The sequence below is a fragment of the Argiope bruennichi genome, chromosome 8 (genome assembly GCF_947563725.1).
Source record: "Argiope bruennichi chromosome 8, qqArgBrue1.1, whole genome shotgun sequence".
NCBI lineage: Eukaryota > Metazoa > Arthropoda > Arachnida > Araneae > Araneidae > Argiope > Argiope bruennichi.
In genome coordinates, this window is record NC_079158.1 from 98,488,357 (window position 1) to 98,509,086 (window position 20,730).

The window sequence follows — 20,730 nt, forward strand, 5'->3', positions numbered from 1 at the left end:
TGTTCCTTTGTATCAAGTGCTTTCCAAAGGCGTGGGTGAATGACATCTGTTTTTCCCCAGGAGAACCAATCAGAGAAAATCAAACGATCGTTCTCCATGGACCATGGCAAATACGAGAGATATGAGTGAATTCGTCCATGCAGCTAAGAGTTCACGGGTTTTTAAAAATCTTCAGCTTCCATCTTTCTCGCATCGCTTGAAAATCGCTTACTTTCAGGACATGTCTCGGGAGAGGAAGTCGTTGAGATATGCAGATCTCAGAATTAGGATAAACATGATGCAGCTGGGGTATTTGGGGATAATGATTCATTAGTTAGTGGTTAGGGAATAAGCTGATTTTGTTTGACTGAGAAGCTTTTAGGCATGTTTTACGCCGAGATGTGTAAAAGAGATTAGAAAATTTTCATTTGAATGTTCTGGAATTGCATTAAAATTACATTAAATTTTATTATTTGTCATCACATTCTTTTTAAATGGCATTCTTAGAAGGCTTATAGTATTATTAGTTTTAAATGCAAAGCAGCTTTTGACTGTTTTATTTAAATTTTTCGATATTCTAATTTGGTTTTGTTTAGATGGCAGGTCTTGATATCTAATGTATTATTAAGCCTGAATGCATAAAATAACTTCGGTGCATTTCACTGCAAGTTTTGGCATGAAATAATTTTTTTGAAAAATCTTTTGAAAAAAATTTCTTTTCATCTAAGTTATTGTTTTCAAATTCCTTTCATTTCGTAAGCAAAAACAATGAAATATTTAATTTTGAATCAACCATCTTAAAATCGTGCCATGGGAACCATTGCAGTAGATAACCTTTTATAAGAAATATAACTAATTCTTTTTATTTAATAACTATTAAATGATATTTTTGTAAGTATTAATGGATGTTTCACGCCTAAATGTACATATCTTTGTAAAAATTTCCTTTATATTATTTTTGGAGTTTCATTAAAATTTATTTAAATTTTAATATTTCTCTTCTGATTTTTTAAATGGCATTATTGGAAAATTTAATGTATTGTTACATAAAAATGAGCAAAGCAACTTGGGCGCATTTCATTTAAATATTCTAATGCTCAATATCTCTTTGAATGGTATTTTTGAAATCTTTAATTTATCATTATTATTAAATAGATAAAATGATTTTCGAGTATTATATTAAATTTTTCTGAGCTTTTAAATACATTTAAATGATATTCTTGGAACTTTAATATAGGTTTTGAGGTAGTTAGCACAAAGCCTGTTCTAGCCTGCTAATGGAAAAATCCATTTAAATTTTCTGATATTAGATGGAATTTAATATTGAAAACATCCACCTTTTGTGGTATTTCGTTTCGGATTGCCTTCTTAGAAATATAGTACTCATGCAATATACCTACAATATGCTATTCCAATTTAATTTTGAAGTTCACCGGATCACCACATAATAGCTTAAGGAAATGCACAATTTGCAATTAAAAGTAGGTGTCTATCATATGATTACAGTGTAACAAAATTCCGTTAATTTATTAGTTTCTTTAATTGTTAAAGAACTGAAAATTCCGTAATTTCGGAAGAAGGATTATTATTAAGTCTCGCAATAATTCTAATAATAATAAAGGAGAATATATGAGTGCGTTCTGGCGTCTGTCTGTCTTTTCGCGCTATACAGACCAGACTACTTGACCTAGAGCTATTATGAAAGGTAAGAATTTACATCTTGGAGCAAACATTTTTGAAATTTTAATTAAAACTTGAATTAATTTAAAATTAAACGAGAATTTGGCATTTTATAACTATAATTTCTGAAAATATTATTGCAGAGCAACGATTTACCTTATTTTAAATCAAAATACTTTTTCTAATAACACTAATTGAATTACCACGAATGTTTTCCCTAAATTTTGTACAATTCTTAAAAATAATTTTTTTTTCATAATTTTTATCAATGCATTTTATTGTTGCAAATTGTTGTTAAAATTAAAATCAATGATAATCAAAATTTTACTGTTGAAATTATAACCACTTTCAACAAATATTAATCGCGTGAATTTTTTCCAACGTCAAAAAGACGTGGAAGAAAAATTCTGTATATTAACTACAGTTTCTGAATCAAACATCATTGTTTGTCCTAGTACCTCCAAAATTAATATATTATTAGTAATTGGATTATTCGGAAGTTAAGGCGCTCTAGTGTCAATGAACTCGATACTCATTAGGGAGGTTTATGTATGCAATAAACAGAACAAGTGCAAGGTCATTAACAAAGTGTTAATGTTTATGGTAATTTCATACTAGCAAGAACGTTAACGGAAGCGTCAAAACTGATACATAAAAGATTTATTTGAAATTAAACCTCAACGAGTCATTCAAACGTACCAGGGGGTCGCCAAAAGCAGTTAGTGAGTAGATAATCGGTTGCTTATTATGATGAAACTGAATTTAAATATGTGTTAAAATATCACTTTGAAACTTCTCTCCCTAACTTTCTGTAATTTCATGTTCCCATCAACAATTATTCCAGTAGCAACTTGGTTAATCATGGCATAAATCTTGCTTCACAAATTTCAAAAGAAATGCTTCACAAAGAAAATCAATTCGCTTTCGCTATCTGGAACATCTTGATATTGAAATAACTTAATCGATTGACCTCGGTGGCAATAGAAGATTGCTAAGAAAAAAAAAGCAATCAAGCAAGTGAGTCAAGATTGTTCGCACCTCCTGCGGCAATTTAGATCATTTCCCGTTTGAACTCGATTGGGCCAAAGAACAAAAAAATATGCCATTAATAATAAGAGAAGTGGTGGCAGTCATTTAGATCGCCAAGGGGCGCTAAGTGATGCAACGATCGGAAAACTATTCGTCTTGTCTACGAAACAAGTTTGCCTTTAACTTCCGGCAAAGCGGGTTATTCTCCTCTTTTTAATGAATTTTTTTATTTTGCTTTGTTTTGCTGGAAGCAGGAAGGTAAGGCATCGACGTGAAGGAATTTGAAAAAAAAAATCATGTTCGGATTGCCAAAAGTTTCGTTAAAACTTTAAATGTTGATGCGGATCAAGATTAGAGCCAGAAAACGTTTTGTGGTACTTTTTAAAAATTTCTCTAATCTTGAAATAAAAATTTAAAATAAAAAAAATAAATTAATCTATATTGATTTGGATATGAATTTTTAGGTGATGAATTATCACTTTTAGAAATTTTAAACGTAATAGAATAATCATTTTTTGGTTTTGTTTGCTGGAAATAGAAAGGTAAAGCATCGACGTGAAAAGATTTGAAAAAAAAAATCATCGTTCGGATTGCTAAAAGTTTCATTAAAACTTTGAATGTTTGAAATGCTGATGTGATCGAGATTAAAACAAAAAGAAAGAAAAAAATATTGTGGCATATTTTGAACATTTAACATTTCTCCAGTTTTGAAATGAAAATCTAAAATAAAAAGTAAATTAATCTATATTGATTTGGAATGAATTTTTAGTCGAAGAATTACGACTTTTAATCACTTTCAATGTAATAAAATAATCATTAGAATAATCATTTTTTTTGTTTTTGTTTTGCTGGAAGCAAGAATGTGAGGCATCGACGTGAATGAATTTGAAGAAAAAAAAATCATCGTTTAGATTGCCAAAAGTTTACTAAAAACTCTGAATATTTGAAATGTTAATACAGATCGAGATTAGAGTAAAAAGAAAGAAAAGGAAAAAAAACATTGTGGCACATTTAAAAAATTTAGCATCCCTCCAATTTTGAAATAAAAATTTAAAATAAAAGATAAATTAATCTATGTTGAGTTGGATATGAATTTTTAGGTTAAGTATTACAACTTTTTACCACTTAAAATGCAATAAATAAAATAATTAATTATTGCTTTATCTAAGTGACGCAGACGATTAAGGTCGAAGCTAAAACATATTTTAATTTTGAAACAATAAAAATAAAATGTTTTAAAAACATGTTTTTATTAGTATAATAAAAAAAATATTTTAATGCCAAATATATAAAGGTCAAAACAAAGTCATAAAAGCGTAAAATTAGAAATACTTCAATTTAATTGGAATTTTAATCACATATGTAGAGTAATTGAATTTTTATTCAGTGTTTCAGAATTTTCTTTTTCATGCTATTCATTGTGTCTTACTTCTTTTATAGCTCAGTTTTATTAACTTTACGTTCCAAAATCTTGTTTTGACTACCATTTGTTTGATATAAAATATTTTTATTAGAATAGAACTCTTGCATTTTTCTAATAAATTGTCCTTTCCAACAAAATTAAAAAAGATTAAGATAAATGTTCTATTATCTAAGAAATTTCATTTTTTAAAATTCATTTCCTGAAATTAATTATATTTTCTAACGAAAGTATTTTCTACTTGCAATTAGTCATATTTTAAAAGTGACAAAAACATTGACTTATGAATAAGACATATTCATAAAAACTTTCTATACATTTTGAATATGCATGTGATTTTAAATTATTGCCAATATTTGAAAAACAATTGCTAAAAATAACTTTATCTGATATTTATTTTTAAATTTACTTGGATAGTTTCAGATTCTGATGTTATTGAAAAGTATCTTGTGTAACTATTGCATGCCTCGTTACATATCTCACTTTAGTCTTTACATTATATTACCTTTTTTCACATATTTATAAGCGTACTCTACTAAGGAATATCCTTATTTAAATTAACAGACCCTCGGGGGGCACCTCGAAATGAGAATGAGATGCTTCCGGCATGGTGGTTGGATCTCGCCACCCTGGAGGGTATACTAATAGGTGGGGGATCTGACTCCTCCCATCGATGACGGGACGTACGTCCTTCAGGGAGGGCTGTACCGTGGCCGGTGACGGCCCTTAGGACTCAACCACAGTTCCTGCCAATGTTGCTGTTGCGGCGGTCCGGTCATTCAGTTTTTATTGTTTAAATCCGTGTGCCTGCGTGGCGGGTCGGAGAGTTAGATGGCTGACTTATTTAAATTAACAAAATAATAATTCTCCAATTTATAGTAAATCAATTTTGAAATCTTCGTAGAATATGTATAGCTGGTCATAAGAAGACAAAGATGAAATCTGTGTCGATTTGAAATAGATCAAAAGTTATACATATGTAATTAAGAGTACCACCTTACCTACTTTTGAGAGTGATGGTGCCTTTATAACTTAATACGACGGAAAAGATAAATTATGTACATTTCATTTAATCTTCTGCTTATATGTTTTGTAAATCAATTACAATTTGTAAGGCTTTGTAATAGTAATTGACTACACTATTCCTCAACCATTGTTAAACTGAATAAAAAATGTAAGTTTACTTAAATAATTTATTTAAAATAACTGGACCTAAAATTCAAATTCAAAAGCACTAAACATAGTAACAACTTAAAATTCGAATTCAAAAGTATTAAACATAAAAATCTAAAATTCGAACTCAAAGGCATTAAATATAATAAGAACCTCACATTCAAATTCACTAAATATAATAACAACTTAAAACTCAAAAGCACTAAACATATAAACAGTTCTAAAAAGGCAGAAAAAAGTGACAATACAATCTATAACTTCCTTTGTATAATAATAAAACGGAGAACAGCACCAAAAGACGATGGCAATTATTGTGACAGTTAAAAGTTGCAATTGTAACCAAAATATTTCTTTCCTTCGTGCTGTAACATTTTTTCTTTTACTGTTGTATTGATAAAACGATTAATATCTAATGTTTCTAAGATTTTAATTTACGTGGAGTTTTAAAAACTTCTCTAAACTGTCAAATGGCCTTGGAGGTTTCGTGTTTTCATTGTTGAACAATATTTCAAAAATAATGAAAGTTTGGCAGCTACAGTTAGTTCGAAAATGTGAGAATTGGACCCCTAGATCGTGTGATTGAACGTCATTGGATTTTTTATTGGGTTATTTGAAATCGAAGGTCTATGCAACAAGCCCACAAGCATGCGTGCATTGAAGGAGGAAATTCAACGTTACATCAACGAAATTCAGCCACATTTATACAAAATTGTCATTAGAAATTTCGACAAAAGAATGCCAGTAAAGACGTGGTGGCCACTTGCCTATGCGTTATTCTGTACATAATCCTATTCTGTATGATTTAATAAAAATATTACAATTTGGATAAAAAGCACAGTTTTTTTCTTTAATTCAAATCTTGCGTAACACGTTTCTCTATCTTGCAACGCTCCATTTTTATTAAGCCTAAAATATCAGCTGTCAATTGGTTTTTTTAATAGGGTTTCCAACACTTTTATTGCACGAATGATGGCAGTCTTGGCAATCTTGCATTAATTTATTCTTTCTATAAAACCATCATTTCTCTGCACACTCGACGATTTTTCAATCTTTACGACCTGATTGTGTTTCGGATGTGATATCGATTTCACTAAGCTGAGAAAAACATCTTCGAGAACAGATGAGGTTTCTCGGTCATTCCATATCACCTCGGAAACTCATGAAAGCTCATACGCGTGCAATTATGCAGACTTTTCGGTTTCGTTTCCGCTACAGGAACAATGGAAGGTCGATCATTTTTCCTGCAATTCACTCTCGCATTGATTCGAATCAGAAGGAATTCGAACAGTGACCTTCTACCGATCGAACGAATATTGCACTTCTTCTCTAATGAGGGAAGTCCAAACGATATTGTTATAGCCAATCGTTTGGGGTCACTCATAGGTGCTTTGTTTGAAGGAGGAAGTAGAGATAACCGATTGTTTGAAATAGTTCCGTAAAATCGATTCTTAAAGATAAAATTATAATAAAGTTCAGAGTTTTTATTGACTTGTATTTTTTGTTAACTTTGCCCACATTGAGTGAAGAGAAAAATTCATTTCCTGGCTAAATGTGGGTGTCATTTCCTATTTCGATATTCTTTAAAAGACGGAATGTCTTTGTCAAATTGCTTTTAACGATTTCCGATAAGAATATTGACGAGTTGTTACTTAAATGAATGTGGTTTCACAACTATCACTGTACATATCATTTGTTGCTGTTAAAACTACTGATCATTTATAATATGAAAGAAGATATCTGTCGATAAAAATGATATGACTAATTTAATATTAATATTCTATCAATGCATGTTCTGTTTGATATCTCCACTTCATCATCATTTATTCATTATGTCTAATTTGTTTTTTAACTTTAATAAATTTGAATAAATAAGCTTTCTTTGTTCACGTCATGCAAAAGCAATAAATTTGGCGACAGCTACAATTGTAATAATTAAGCCTAATAACAAGAAAACAATTTATACTTCAAACTTAATTAAAAGTGATAGTAAATAATAAATATCTAATCTGGTAGTTTTATAAGAAATCGGCTATAATTGAAAATCTATGGCAAGTTTATCAAGTTATAGCCAACAAAATTATGTATTGCAATAAATCTTAGTAACACAAAGTCTAATTAGAAAATTTGACTAGGAAATATTCATTATATCCCATCTAGTTATTATGGAATATACGGAAATATTATAAATTAATTTCCTATTTCCCATCAGATCTAGATGCATCTAATTTTGATATATATTTGTAACTTTAAGGCTTTCTTTTGTTAGTAGAGGATCCAAAATAGAAGATCTATGAAACAGTTTTTTTCCCCTATCTGTTTATCTTCTCAATCATCATTGTTTTTTGAAACGAGAATATTGTAAAAAGTGTCTCTTTACGGAGAGAAATTGTAATTAATTATTATCCAAGGCATGCTCATCAATATACATTAAAGCATTTTGTTCTTTCAAATTTTCTCTTTTGGTTGAGCGACGGCTTAACTATCTCAGTATCTTAATTATTAATTTTTCTTATCCAAGGTATACTCCTCAATATATAATAAATAATTCTGTTCCTTTAATTTTTTTCTTTTGGTTGGAAGATGGACTTTACTTTCTGTTATCCTAATTATTAATTTTTCTCCTGATTGTTAGTGCATAAGGTTTACTACGTATAGCTGATTTAAATAAATTAAGCTAACTGTTTCTTTTCTGACGCACATTGTGCTGACTTGATTGTTACATAGACCATCATATTTTATCAGAGTAGCCAACAGGATGTAAACAAAATAAGCATAAGAAACATCTGAAGGGAATATTTTGAAATCAAAAGGTTTACTCAGTTTAACCATGTCTCACCACCACTTATTGTTATAGTAAATCATGGACTGTCAAAAACTTTTATTTAACAAATTTGCATGCATTTATCTTCTCCCGCTCATAATACCCACCTCAATTAGCTTTAAAAAAATTTACCACTGATATAATTAAACGAAACTAAGTCTTTTCTAGCGTAGATTGCTTCGATGCATTTCTTTCGCTTAAGCATAAGGAATGTAAGAAAATCCTATAAGCACCCCAGATATCTAATCTAAAAGGAATATCTAAAAGACAGATTTTGAATTCAAAACTTTTATTCAGTTTACCAAACATCATTCTCCAAGCATTGTGCATGCATGTCAAAAATTGTCAAAAATTTTTATTTAATATTTTTGTATGCATTTTTTTTGACAGTTTCAACATAGCATTCACCTTGATTAACCTTCATAATGGGACAGTGATCTAACTAAACTAACTCTAAACTATTGTCTGGAATAATATATTACAATGTAATTGTTGTACTTAGTATCGTATCCTACCATCGCCACCGTTGGGTGTGACTAAGCAGAAAAATAACTGAAGGACTAAAATGTGATAAGAAATAACAGTGGGACAGATTCTGAAATCAAAACTTTGCTCAATTTATCATTCCCTTCATTTAATTGTTGCTTAAGTTAATCACTGATTATCCCTAATTTTTATTTAAAATCTTTGAATACATTTATTTTTTTCTGATAGTTTAAATGTAGCATTCACCTTGGTGAGCCTTTAAAACGGAATAGTGACCTAACTAAACTAACTAGCTCTTGTATGAAATAGTATATAACAATGCAAATGTTGTGCTTAGTATCGTATCCTACCAGCGCCTCTGTTAAGTAGAGAAATAACGGAAGAACTGAAATGTGATAAGAAATAAATGTGAGATAGATTCTGAAATCAAAAATTTGCTCAACTTATCATCCCCTTCATTTAATTGTTACTTAAGTTAATCACTGATTATCCAGAATTTTTGTTTAACAGCTTTGAATACATTTATTTTTTTCTGATAGTTTAAATGTAGCGTTCACCTTGGTGAGCCTTTAAAACGGGATAGTGACCTAACTAGCTCTTGTCTGAAATAGTATATAACAATACAAATGTTGTACTTGTATCGTATCCTACCAGCGCCTCTGTTAAGTAGAGAAATAACGGAAGAACTGAAATGTGATAAGAAATAAATGTGAGATAGATTCTGAAATCAAAAGCTTTGTTCAACTTATCATTCTTTTTTTCCAACCGTTGCTTAGATAGATCACGGGTTATCCAGAATTTTTATTTAATAGTTTTAAATATATTTAATTTTTTCTGGTAATTTATATATAATGTTCACCTCTATTAACTACGAAGTGTGAGTTGATTTAGCAAAACAAATTAGTGATGCTTTTTTTTCAGTCCGTGCCGATATAATTATCTCACTTATATAACGTTTTGAGTATCATCTCTGCCAAATGGATACAGCTAATCAAGCATTAGAAAAATTTAAAGAAAAGATACTAAAATCAAAATCTTTGCTCGATTTAACATTCCCCTTCTTCAATTCTTATTTAGGTAAGTCATGAATTTTGAAGAATTTTTTTACAGTTTTGCAAATATCGATTTTAGGTAAATAACCGAATTTAAAGATTTTTCTTTTATTTAATATTTTTTAAGACATCGATTTTTTTTCAATAATTTGCACATACCGTTCACCTCGATAAGCTTGAAAACGGGACATTGGCCTATCTAAGTCTTTTAACATCTTTTTTTGGATTGTTTGCGCCGATGTATTTGTTACACCTGCATATCGTCTAATATCGGTAAAGCCGATAGGATGCGAACTAAGTAGGCGTAAGAAGTATCTGAAGGATAGATCTTCGAAATCGAAAGCTTTTCTCGGCTTACATCCCCCAGCCATTGCTCGGGTAAGGCACGGATCATGTGCTTCACCTTCGGAATCATCCGCGTGTGGCGAGCGAGCATTCAGTTCCGCTTCGCTCGGCCCGCCAGCTGGAACTATTACCGAAAGCTATCATTTAAAGCGCAGAAACTCAAGACCAGGGTGCACAGTTCGTTGAGCCTGTATTTCACTTTCTACCGCACTCGTTGGGGAAGATAACATCTGGAAAACAAACCATTTCCACAGAAAAAAAATGTCTGATGTTATTCAGACACAAAAGGAACACTGAAGCATTATGAAGCGGTAGATATTGTCCAGTTTGAATTTAATATCTTAAAACTGAAAGATTCGAAGGAAAATAAATTAGAAGTAATTTCTGGCTGAATAACATTAGAATAGTTTTCAATGTTATTCAGACACAAAAGGAAGACTGAAGTATTATCTTGTAAAGGGGTAGATATTATCCAGTTTTAATTTAATAACTTAAAATTGAAGGATTTGAAAAAAAATATTATTAAGGTAATTATTCTCTTTCACTTCCTCGTTAAAATTTCCTTAGGGTCTTCTTCCACAACTACCATTAAAAATAATTACACGATTTAGAATTCAAGACCAGGGTGACAATTTATTTAGCCTGTTTTTCTCTTCAGTTGCTGTGGAAGACAACATAACATTCTTCTTCTTATGTGCAGCCGACTACCTTGCTGCCACTAAACATAGCAATATCGGCAGGATTTGTTGTGACCGATTGCTATAACACTGACCATAACACTATCCATAACACTGACCGATTCACCAAACTGACATCCTCTTCGAGGCAATTGGCCCCTAGCCACAAAATGGTCAACCATTGACCTTTCTCCTCATCCTCCAGTTCATCTATCTTCGTATTAAAGAAGGAACAGGCCATCATTTAAAGAAAATCTCTTCGAAATCCTCAATATTCTTACAGATTCTCGTTCCACTATAATAGAAATCCAAACACTTTAAAACTTTCAAACAATTAGTAAAAAAACTGGCAATATTAAGCAACATATCCTTCAAAGTTTTAAGATTATCTGTTATCCTCAGTGCTGTATTTAAATTATTATTTTCGACTTTCGGATTCTTTCTTAATTCCAAGATTTCTATGCATTCCTTTAAATAATGGTAAACAGCACCGATTCCTCCACAGATGCATTTACTTTTCCTGCATTCTTCCAATTCTTTGAAAATATGCGGGAAATCACCCATGCCCTGGTATAATTTGGATTACCAGTGGATGGCATCTTCTTATTTTTATTTATGGATTCGGAATGAAGTCACGTTTCCTTTTTTGGATATATACTATGTGTCAAACCATTGTAGTTTTATTTTTTTCTCTTAATTTCCATTTTAAGACACTATTTGACACAACAATTATATCAACACCCACTTTCTATGCCGCCAACTTTGCATATTAATCCACCTTTTCATTGCCATATATTCCAATATGAGCCTTAACCCAATTCAACTCTATCCATTTATTAATTTTTACACATTTTATCTTTTCTTTTATCGTCCAAATTTCCCTATTTCAATTGTGAGATGATTTTTGTGGCTTGTAGGACTGACAGAGAATCTGAAAAAATTGAGCATTTCTGTCTGTCCTCCACCTGTTTACAATATTCAATGGCCATCTTTAGAACTTGTACTTTTGCCTGGAAATTGGTTGCATGGTTCGATAATTTCACAAAACTTTTGTATATCTCTTCCCTAGTGTTATTCAGATACTAAAGAAAGACTGAAGTATTGAGAAATGATAGATATTTTCAGCCTTAATTTAATAATTTAAAATTGAAGAATTCGAAACAAAAAAATATTTTCTGTTAAGGTAAATGATTTAATTACACTCGCGCTTAAAAAAAACAACCCAAGGGACTTTTTCCACAACTACCATCAAATATATTTTCAAAGTTTGGATTTCAAGACTAGAATGATAATTCATTGAGCCTGTATTTCATTTTCTGCCCCCCCCCTTGTTGTAGAAAATAACAATAACAAATAACGAATCATTATCACTTAAAAAATCTTGTGTTATTCAGAAATACAAAAGAAAGAATAAAGCATTGTGAAGCGGAAAATGCTATTAAAGATCTGAACATCTTCAATTTAATAATTTAAAATTAAAGGATTCCAAATTTAAAAAAAAGTTTGCCTAGTATAACGAAGTAAAAAAAAGTTTGCCTAGTGTGACAATTATTTCCTCATATTTTCTTTTTAAAAATATCGATATGTATAGTTTCAACAATTATAACCAGATGTAGTTAGGCGATTTGAAATTTACTACCACTTCGCAGATTTACGGTTCATTATTTTGAATTGTGCTTAAGAGAGGGCAATTTACAATTCAAAACTGAAGACAACGCAAACTGTTCAGTAGACTACATATAATGTAATAATTAATTTTGGAGCAGCGCAATGCTTGAATTATTCTACAGTGTGCTTTAAATGGTTGTACTTCAGGAAGTGTACAGTGCAGTGGGTAATAAAACAAAAGCAACGAAATGAGTGATTCCATCATTCATATTATATTGATTTTTGACTACTATGAACAAAAGTTAAATTAATTTTTCACAGCATTAAAATAAAAATAGTCTTACATTTAACATTTATTAAGTTTTGGGATTATAATAGGAGGAAATAATTTGATTGGGATTGAAATTTAGCTCATATAATGGATATTTTCTTATTTTTTCTTTTATTCCATTTTTTATTGTGGATTTAAAATAACACGCCATTAAAAAAAATTTTAACGCAAGTCACAAAAATGGAAAATAAGAAATGCTATGATATTCATGATTAATAAATAAACAGATATTTATTTTAATTTAGTTATTTATTAAATTTTACAATGATTAGTTTTCAAATTTGAAGGAAGTAAGAGTTTGTAGGATAATGATAAGACACAAGTTTTATGGCCTTTAATAATTTTATAAATATTCTCAATCGAAATAGCAATTTGCTATTTAGTACTGGTATAAAGTAAAGGAATAAAGGTTTCTTCATTTTCTAAATGAATTTATATTTTGATACTATATTAGAATAGCCTAGTATTGGCAATATAATAGATAAAGCTGGAATGCTTTGAATTTTTTTTTCATGAAACTTAATTCTTCAATCCTTTAAGTATTTCATATTTCTTTTAATGTTATGTGTAACGGAAAAGGGATTACTCCCACCTTGTCTAGACATACAGAGCTTAAGCAAATGGTATCAACGTCGCGACAGCAAGCATTTGAAACGGAATATTTAATAGCTTAAAACCTGGTGCCTAATAGCCACCAAAGGCCACTCCACCCTAAATTTTTCTTTCAAATTATATTCTTAATATCCATCTAAAATTATTCTTGAAGATTTGCAATTATAAAAATATAGTGTACATTTATATTAATATAAAATATTTTTATGTTTTCATTTTAGAAAAAACCCGGAAAGCTACAAATAACATTTTTTTATTTTAAAGCCGTGCAGGATTTAACTTCTGCTTTACTTTAACGACGTATTTTTTATTAGATATGTTATAATATTGAAAAGTATTTTATGCAATTCATTTCAAAAAACGCAATGCTGAGACAGTCTATATATACGTATATACGCCATCAAATAATTATAATTCAATTCAAATAATTCTAATAATTATTCAATTAAATTAAATTCTAATAATTATTCAATTAAATTAAATTCTAATAATTATTCAATTAAATTAAATTCAAATAATTCTAATAATTATTCAATTAAATTAAATTCAAATAATTCTAATAATTATTCAATTAAATTAAATTCAAATAATTCTAATAATTATTCAATTAAATTAAATTCAAATAATTCTAATAATTATTCAATTAAATTAAATTCAAATAATTCTAATAATTATTCAATTAAATTAAATTCAAATAATTCTAATAATTATTCAATTAAATTAAATTCAAATAATTCTAATAATTATTCAATTAAATTAAATTCAGATAATGATAATTAGAATAATTCTAATTTGAAATGCACCGGAAAGAATTTGTGAGGATATTTGGTTACATAAATACGGACTGGGGTAGCCATATAATAGCTTTCCTTCTTTGAAGGTACTTACAGCTAAAATAAAAAGAAAATGTAAAGAAATCGAATTTCATATGTTTACTATCAATGGAATAGGGAGATAAAATCTGAAAAATATCAACAATAGCACTGATTATTCGATTTAAGCAAAACTATTTATTTTGGCATTGTTGGAAAAGAAATGCTAAAAACAACAATTATGGCGATAATAAAAATTCATTATATAAAATTTCATTAACATTCGAGTCATAAAAATATACGTACGGAAATGAATGACATGTAATAAGAAGTTCTCAGAAAATATTCTTTTATTAAATTAATACTAAAGTGATTTTTTTAATGCATTAATCTTACTTTTAGTATAAGATCGGCATTTTTTCTTCGAAATTTTTCCACTAATGCCTTCTAAAAGATATTTTGTTTCTTTCTACTATTTAGGTTTAATTTCAGCTGTTTCCATTTTGTGAATATTATTTTATTATTACTGATAATATTGAGCATTGAAGCTAATTTAAAATCTATGTCCGTTTTTCTTTTATCAGTAAACCAAAAACTATAAATAACTTTCATTGTTTTAAAATAAGACAGGATACAGCTTTCGATTCATAGAAATTCTGAGATACTTCATAACCGGAGTGAGCTCCTATTATCTCAAATGTGGGCAATCCAAGCACCACATTAGCTTGGGAAAGAGAACAACTGTCTGTCTATTAAAAAGCTTTCAAGTTCAAGCCACTTCTTTCTCATACTCTTAGCACCTTGTTTATTACTTCACGCTCCGTTAGTGCTGAGAGACATGGACTTCTTTTTTGTCATAGCACTCTGCAAGTAAGAACTTTGTTTTCAATCTCAAGATCTTAGAAGAAGTCCTGAAATTGAAAGTAACATATTGTAAAGCCTCGATTATCTGCGCTAATGGGACTATAATAGCATCGGATAATCGAATTACTGTACGTTACTTTCCTTTTATATCGAAAATTCGTTTAATTGGAATTAAAGTTGAAATGAAGTTATCCTTTCTACGGTGAAGGTTTTCCAAAATTGTTTATTTGAAATTACTAAAATAAGTCAGTGATTACTACTAGTTTTGTCAATGTACTGTTGAAGCAATTACTTCTTGGAATTAGGAAAAAAAAATACAAGAGATATATTAGAAGAAATTACTCAGGGTAGTATAAAATATTCTGTTTTATTAAGAAATGTTGAAAGATCAATCACTAATAAGAGGAATTGTGGTTTTATTGAATTTCGCTTTTTTCTTTACTTTTTCCAATGATACTATAAGGGCGTTACTATAAACCAACATATTGTTGGAGCAATTATTTCTTGGAAATACCAGAAGAGAAAATACATGAGTAAATTAGTAGAAATACTCATGGTAATATAAAGCCTTCTATTTTTTATTAAGAAAGCTTGAAAGATCAATCATTAATAAAAGGGATTGTGGTTATAGTAATTTTCTCTGTTTTCTTTGCACTTTTTTAATGATTCTATAAGGATGTTACTATAAGGCAACGTGTTGTTGGAGCAGTTATTTCTTGAAATTAGGAGAAGAGATGAAAATATATGTGATTAATTAGAAGAAAATACTAGTGATAGCATAAAATATTCTATTTTTATTAAGAAAGGACTAAAGATCAATTACTTATAAGAGGAATTGTGGTTTCACTGATTTTCGTTGTTTTCTTTTAATTTCCCTAATGATACCATAAGACTGCTCACAAAAGAATATTTTCTCTCGTTGAACACCATGCCATATGCTTCGCGCAGCTTAACCAAGAATGGCTCTTGTGCCAAAAACCAAACCAAACCAAACCAACCGACTTCTCCCTTTGTACATTCGAATATTTCCCATACTTTTTCAGCACCAATTTTGTCATATAAAATATATGGAATTTGTTCATATTATCATTGTTCAGTCAGTGCATGACAATTCCATTAATGACGAAGCAGGAATTGAAACTTTCATAGGTTTATTTTCACATATATATAGACTCGGACATTTCTAAGTTACCACACAAACACATCACGACATAAAAGACGGGAGAGTATGTACATGTCGCCGCGTCGACGTTCTCGAATACATCTGGTTAGGGGAACAGAATTTCCCCTTTTCTCCACCGGAGGTAATCAAAACTCTAATAATCATTGAAGCTCTTAAGACTGCAATTTAGCAATTGGTGCAATAGTATAGATTTTATAATAAATTTACCAAAGATAGCACAAAAAATAGTAATTTAATCGGAAACCAACTATAATAATTTATTTAATTGTTTCATGCCGATCAATACCTAAGTAATCACTACTAATTCACTGTAAATCAGCTCAAGAATGCTACATTTCATTTCGATGAGTAACCGTTTCTATTGTTACCTATTTATATCCAATTCCCAGGACAAAAAAGTGTGAGTAAGATTCAGTTTGGGGAAGTAACCCTTTTCAAATCGAATAACAGTATAAGTAACCCATGTCGATAATCATCACGATTTTGAGATGATGATGCTTTGTTCCGTCGGAAGCATCTTCTTCCAAGTGCAGTGTCATGATTAAGGCCGTTTTGTCTGGAGGGGAATTTCGACAGAACACACCGCTTGGGTAGAGGTGAAGCCGCTCCGTGAGTCACAGAAGTTTACGGCCCTACCGAAAACATGGTTGGATGCTCAAAAACAAGGCTGGTAGCGTTCTCGTTCTTTGATTTACGATGGGAAACGTTTCCTCCCACATTTCAAAGCAAGCGCTACCGTTCAGCCAAGCTGATTGAGTCACCCTACCTGTTAACAGAAAAAGAAATAGTAACCTAAGAGTTTACAAGCGTTAAAAGATTGTAGTCGGTTCTTATCACAGAGTGCCTTGACTGATGAGAAAGGTAAACATAATAGGGACAGTAGCACAGCAGCAGGTATAGATGCCTTTTGCAAAATTTAAGTAGACACTTTGGAGATAAAATATTAGTGCTTTAATGTTATTGTTTAAAAAGCTTAATATGTTAAAAAGATGAAAAAGCTTTGCTATGCCCCTGACAAAGCATTGATGCCAACGTACAGATGGAAATAAATCACATCATACATAAAAAGTAATAGTAACTTAAGATATTAAAAACATTACAAAATTGTAGTTAGTTCCTAAAATAGAGTGCCTTGACTGATGAGAAAGGTAAACATAATAGGGACAGTAGCACAGCAACAGGTATAGATGCCTTTTGCAAAATTTAAGTAGACACTTTGGAGATAAAATATTAGTGCTTTAATGTTATTGTTTAAAAAGCTTAATATGTTAAAAAGATGAAAAAGCAAGAGGTATAGATGCGTTTTGCAAACTTTAAATAAATGCTTTGGAGATAAAATATTTGTGTATTTATTTGATTTATGTCATTTTTTAATACATTACTTTACTTGTATTTAATGTCATTTCTTAAAAATCTTAATATGTTAAAAAGATGAAAATGCATTGCTATGCTCCTGACTAAACATTGATGACAATTTATGGTAAGGCAAATCATATTATCATTTAGAGGTCTAAATTTAGAGTTCTTCAGTTATATTCAGAAATCTAAAGAGAGCAGACAGGACCTAATAATTAGTTACAAATGCATTGGGTTTTCAAAGCAAAACAGCAATTCTAAATATATTCCATTTATTAAGATTTAGAACTGTATTTAAATATTTTACAGATTAAGTACAGTTAACAGCGTTCAGAAAGGTAAAGGGGTGTTCCCGTAATTAGCGCTATTACTAATGCAAAATCAAATTACATTCCAATTATCTGTTATTTTGCTTAAACTACAAACTTGGAATGCTTCGCCAAAAATGTTTCCTGAAATAAATTTACTGAACATACTAACTCAAATATTCAGCGAGCTGTATCATGTTGTCATACCAGTTATTTATAATCTGTATCATGTTGTTTATGCTAAGTTATCTGTTGCTTATATGGACAATGAAGTTGACAGCTTTAAAAGTAATTACGTATCTTTAGCCATATATGCATAGCTAAAAATTAGAGAAAATCTGAACTTCTATATTAAATTATCTCGAAAATCTGAAAAAATAATAGTGTATAATATTGTAACAGTGTAAAGTCTAGGTCTTTTGTTATATTTATCAATATTGTGTTCCGATATTGTAAAATATAGTTCCCAATATTATACAATAGAGCTTACTGGCAATATATACATTAGTTCCAAAACTACAAACATCCCCAATCTTAATTTTAACTTCCTTTTTGAATACAAAAAAGTAATTAAATTTTCAAAAGTATATTTTGAACATTTAATTTCTTGCATAAATTCATTCGCCAAGTACATTCAAGTACTTGCATAAATTCATTCGCCAAGTACATTCAAGTACTTGCATAAATTCATTCGCCAAGTACATTTAATTACTTTCATAAATTCATTCGCCAAGTACATTTAATTACTTGCATAAATTCATTCGCCAAGTACATTCAAGTACTTGCATAAATTCATTCGACAAGTACATTCAAGTATTTGCATAAATTCATTCGACAAGTACATTCAAGTACTTGCATAAATTCATTCGACAAGTACATTCAAGTATTTGCATAAATTCATTCGACAATGCATATCCCGTATAAGACGATTTCCTTAAACGAAATGTATTTTCTATGTTGTATGGAAGCATACCTAAATTTTTAACTTTCTTTCTAATGCTTCGTTGAATAAATCAAAGCAGAAGTTGAGAATTACTTAAGTGAGACATGACTTCTTATTCTTGTATTGAATTGCATGACGGAAATACAACGTTTAATGACCGCATTTGTGAACGCGTGACTAAATTAATCAGTTTGTAAACGTCAAAAACACAGACTGTTCTAATTTAATCTTTTACAGAGAAGAAAATGCCTCGTTACGACAAGACAAATATACAACAAAATTGATTTATGTCAACTTCAACCTATAAACATTCTACTCAGGAGGAAAATTCCTCATTAATTATAAAGTGGAAGGGAAAACAATGCCTACTCACCATCCGGACACAGTAACAATGAATTTCCCTGAAAAATAAAAGACAATAAATTAAGATGGCACATTAAACAAAACAAAATGGTACACTTATTTGAGTTGCATAAGTAAATTATTTGATAATGAAGGCATTCCAGCCCACTTTTTAAAATATTTTTATTCATTTGTACTTGAAAGTAGATATTAAAATCCTTAGCAAGAATATTTTTCAAATGTTTTTAGCTAAATATAAATCAATGTAATGAATCACCTGAATGTAACCCAGTGTAATAAATAATATAAATAAACATAATCTTAAACATATATATTCATTTGTACTTAAAATTAGATATAAATCATTAGCAAGAATATTTTTAAATGCTTTAAGCTAAATATTAATCATTTAATGAAATGAACTACTGAATGTAACTCAATGTAATCTATACTTATAATAAAGCCCAATGTATGTGTGTGTGTGTGTTGGCGCTCTACAGGCCAAGTCATTTGACATACAGCTATCAAATTTGGTACATGTATACCTTAGAGGTCGGGAATGTGCACCTGGGGTCCGTTTTTTAGAAATTTTAATTAGAATTTTAATTATTAATTAAAAACTAACTTTCCAGCCAAAAAATTCCCCACCGCCATTTTCCCCACCGCCAAATTTTCCGCCAAAATAATCTTCCATTTTCCCCACCGCCAAATGAGTAAGGCTTCAGTATTTTTTTTCTCCCAACAGTAATGAGGCTAGGGTTAATATTTTTCGGCGGATTATTTCAAACGATTCTGTTTATTTTCTTAATGTTTGATACATTTAAAATGAAACATTGTTAATTAATCCATGTTTCAGATTCATTCTGAAGTACTTTTGAATTAAAATAACACAGAATAAAGGAAATTAAAAATGTATAATCTGCATAGCGTTACCCCAACTGGCGTAGAAAAATTCACGCATTTGCGTTACCTAACTGGCGAAGAAAATTCCCGCATGCGCATTGTTCTGATTGTTGTCATGACAACCACTATCAACGCATGATTTAAATTATTTTTAGGTTAGTTGCATGCTTTTGTAAGTAAATTGTATTTATGTTAGTTATATATTTTTTGTATATGCTTATAGTTTTAAGTACATCGTTTTTTAAGTAGTTTTTTTTAACCTGTTTTCAATGATTTAAATTATTTTTAGGTTAGTTGCATGCTTTTGTAATTAAATTGTATTTATGTGAGTTATATATTTTTTTGTATATCCTTATAGTTTTAAGTACATCATTTTTTAAGTAGTCTTTTTAAACCTGTTTTAGACCGATTATTTTAAACGATTCATTTTATTTTCTTAGTGTTTGATGCATTTAAAATTAAACATTGTTAATTAATCGATCTGTTCATGATGAATCTGAGAAATTTTGTTGAAAAATTCTTGAGATATTACATAAATTAAGAAAGATATTCTTTAGTGCCCATAAAGTTTAAACGCTCAATGACTCTATTATCAGTAATCATATTATTAAAAAAATGCTTTGTTTCAGTAAAAAATATTATAATATTAATTGCAGATTAATCATTTACACTTTAATTTAAAGCATAAATTCGACGAGGGGTAACAGAAAATTAGAGAGCTACATATCACGTTATGACTGAAGGCCTTTATAATATTATGAGTGAATTATATGACTATAAAAATTTGAAGTTTTAAAATATTTTGC

The 20,730-nt window shown here is 29.8% G+C and overlaps 1 protein-coding gene across 1 annotated transcript in view; it reads right to left on the reverse strand.

Moving 5' to 3' along the window:
* The window catches only part of LOC129980818 (uncharacterized), a 140,636-nt gene that overhangs the window by 87,657 nt on the left and 32,249 nt on the right, over positions 1–20,730 (reverse strand). The window contains exon 2 of the mRNA XM_056091209.1: positions 19,053–19,080. Coding sequence (XP_055947184.1) covers positions 19,053–19,080 — 28 coding nt within the window. The remainder of the gene's footprint in view (positions 1–19,052; positions 19,081–20,730) is intronic.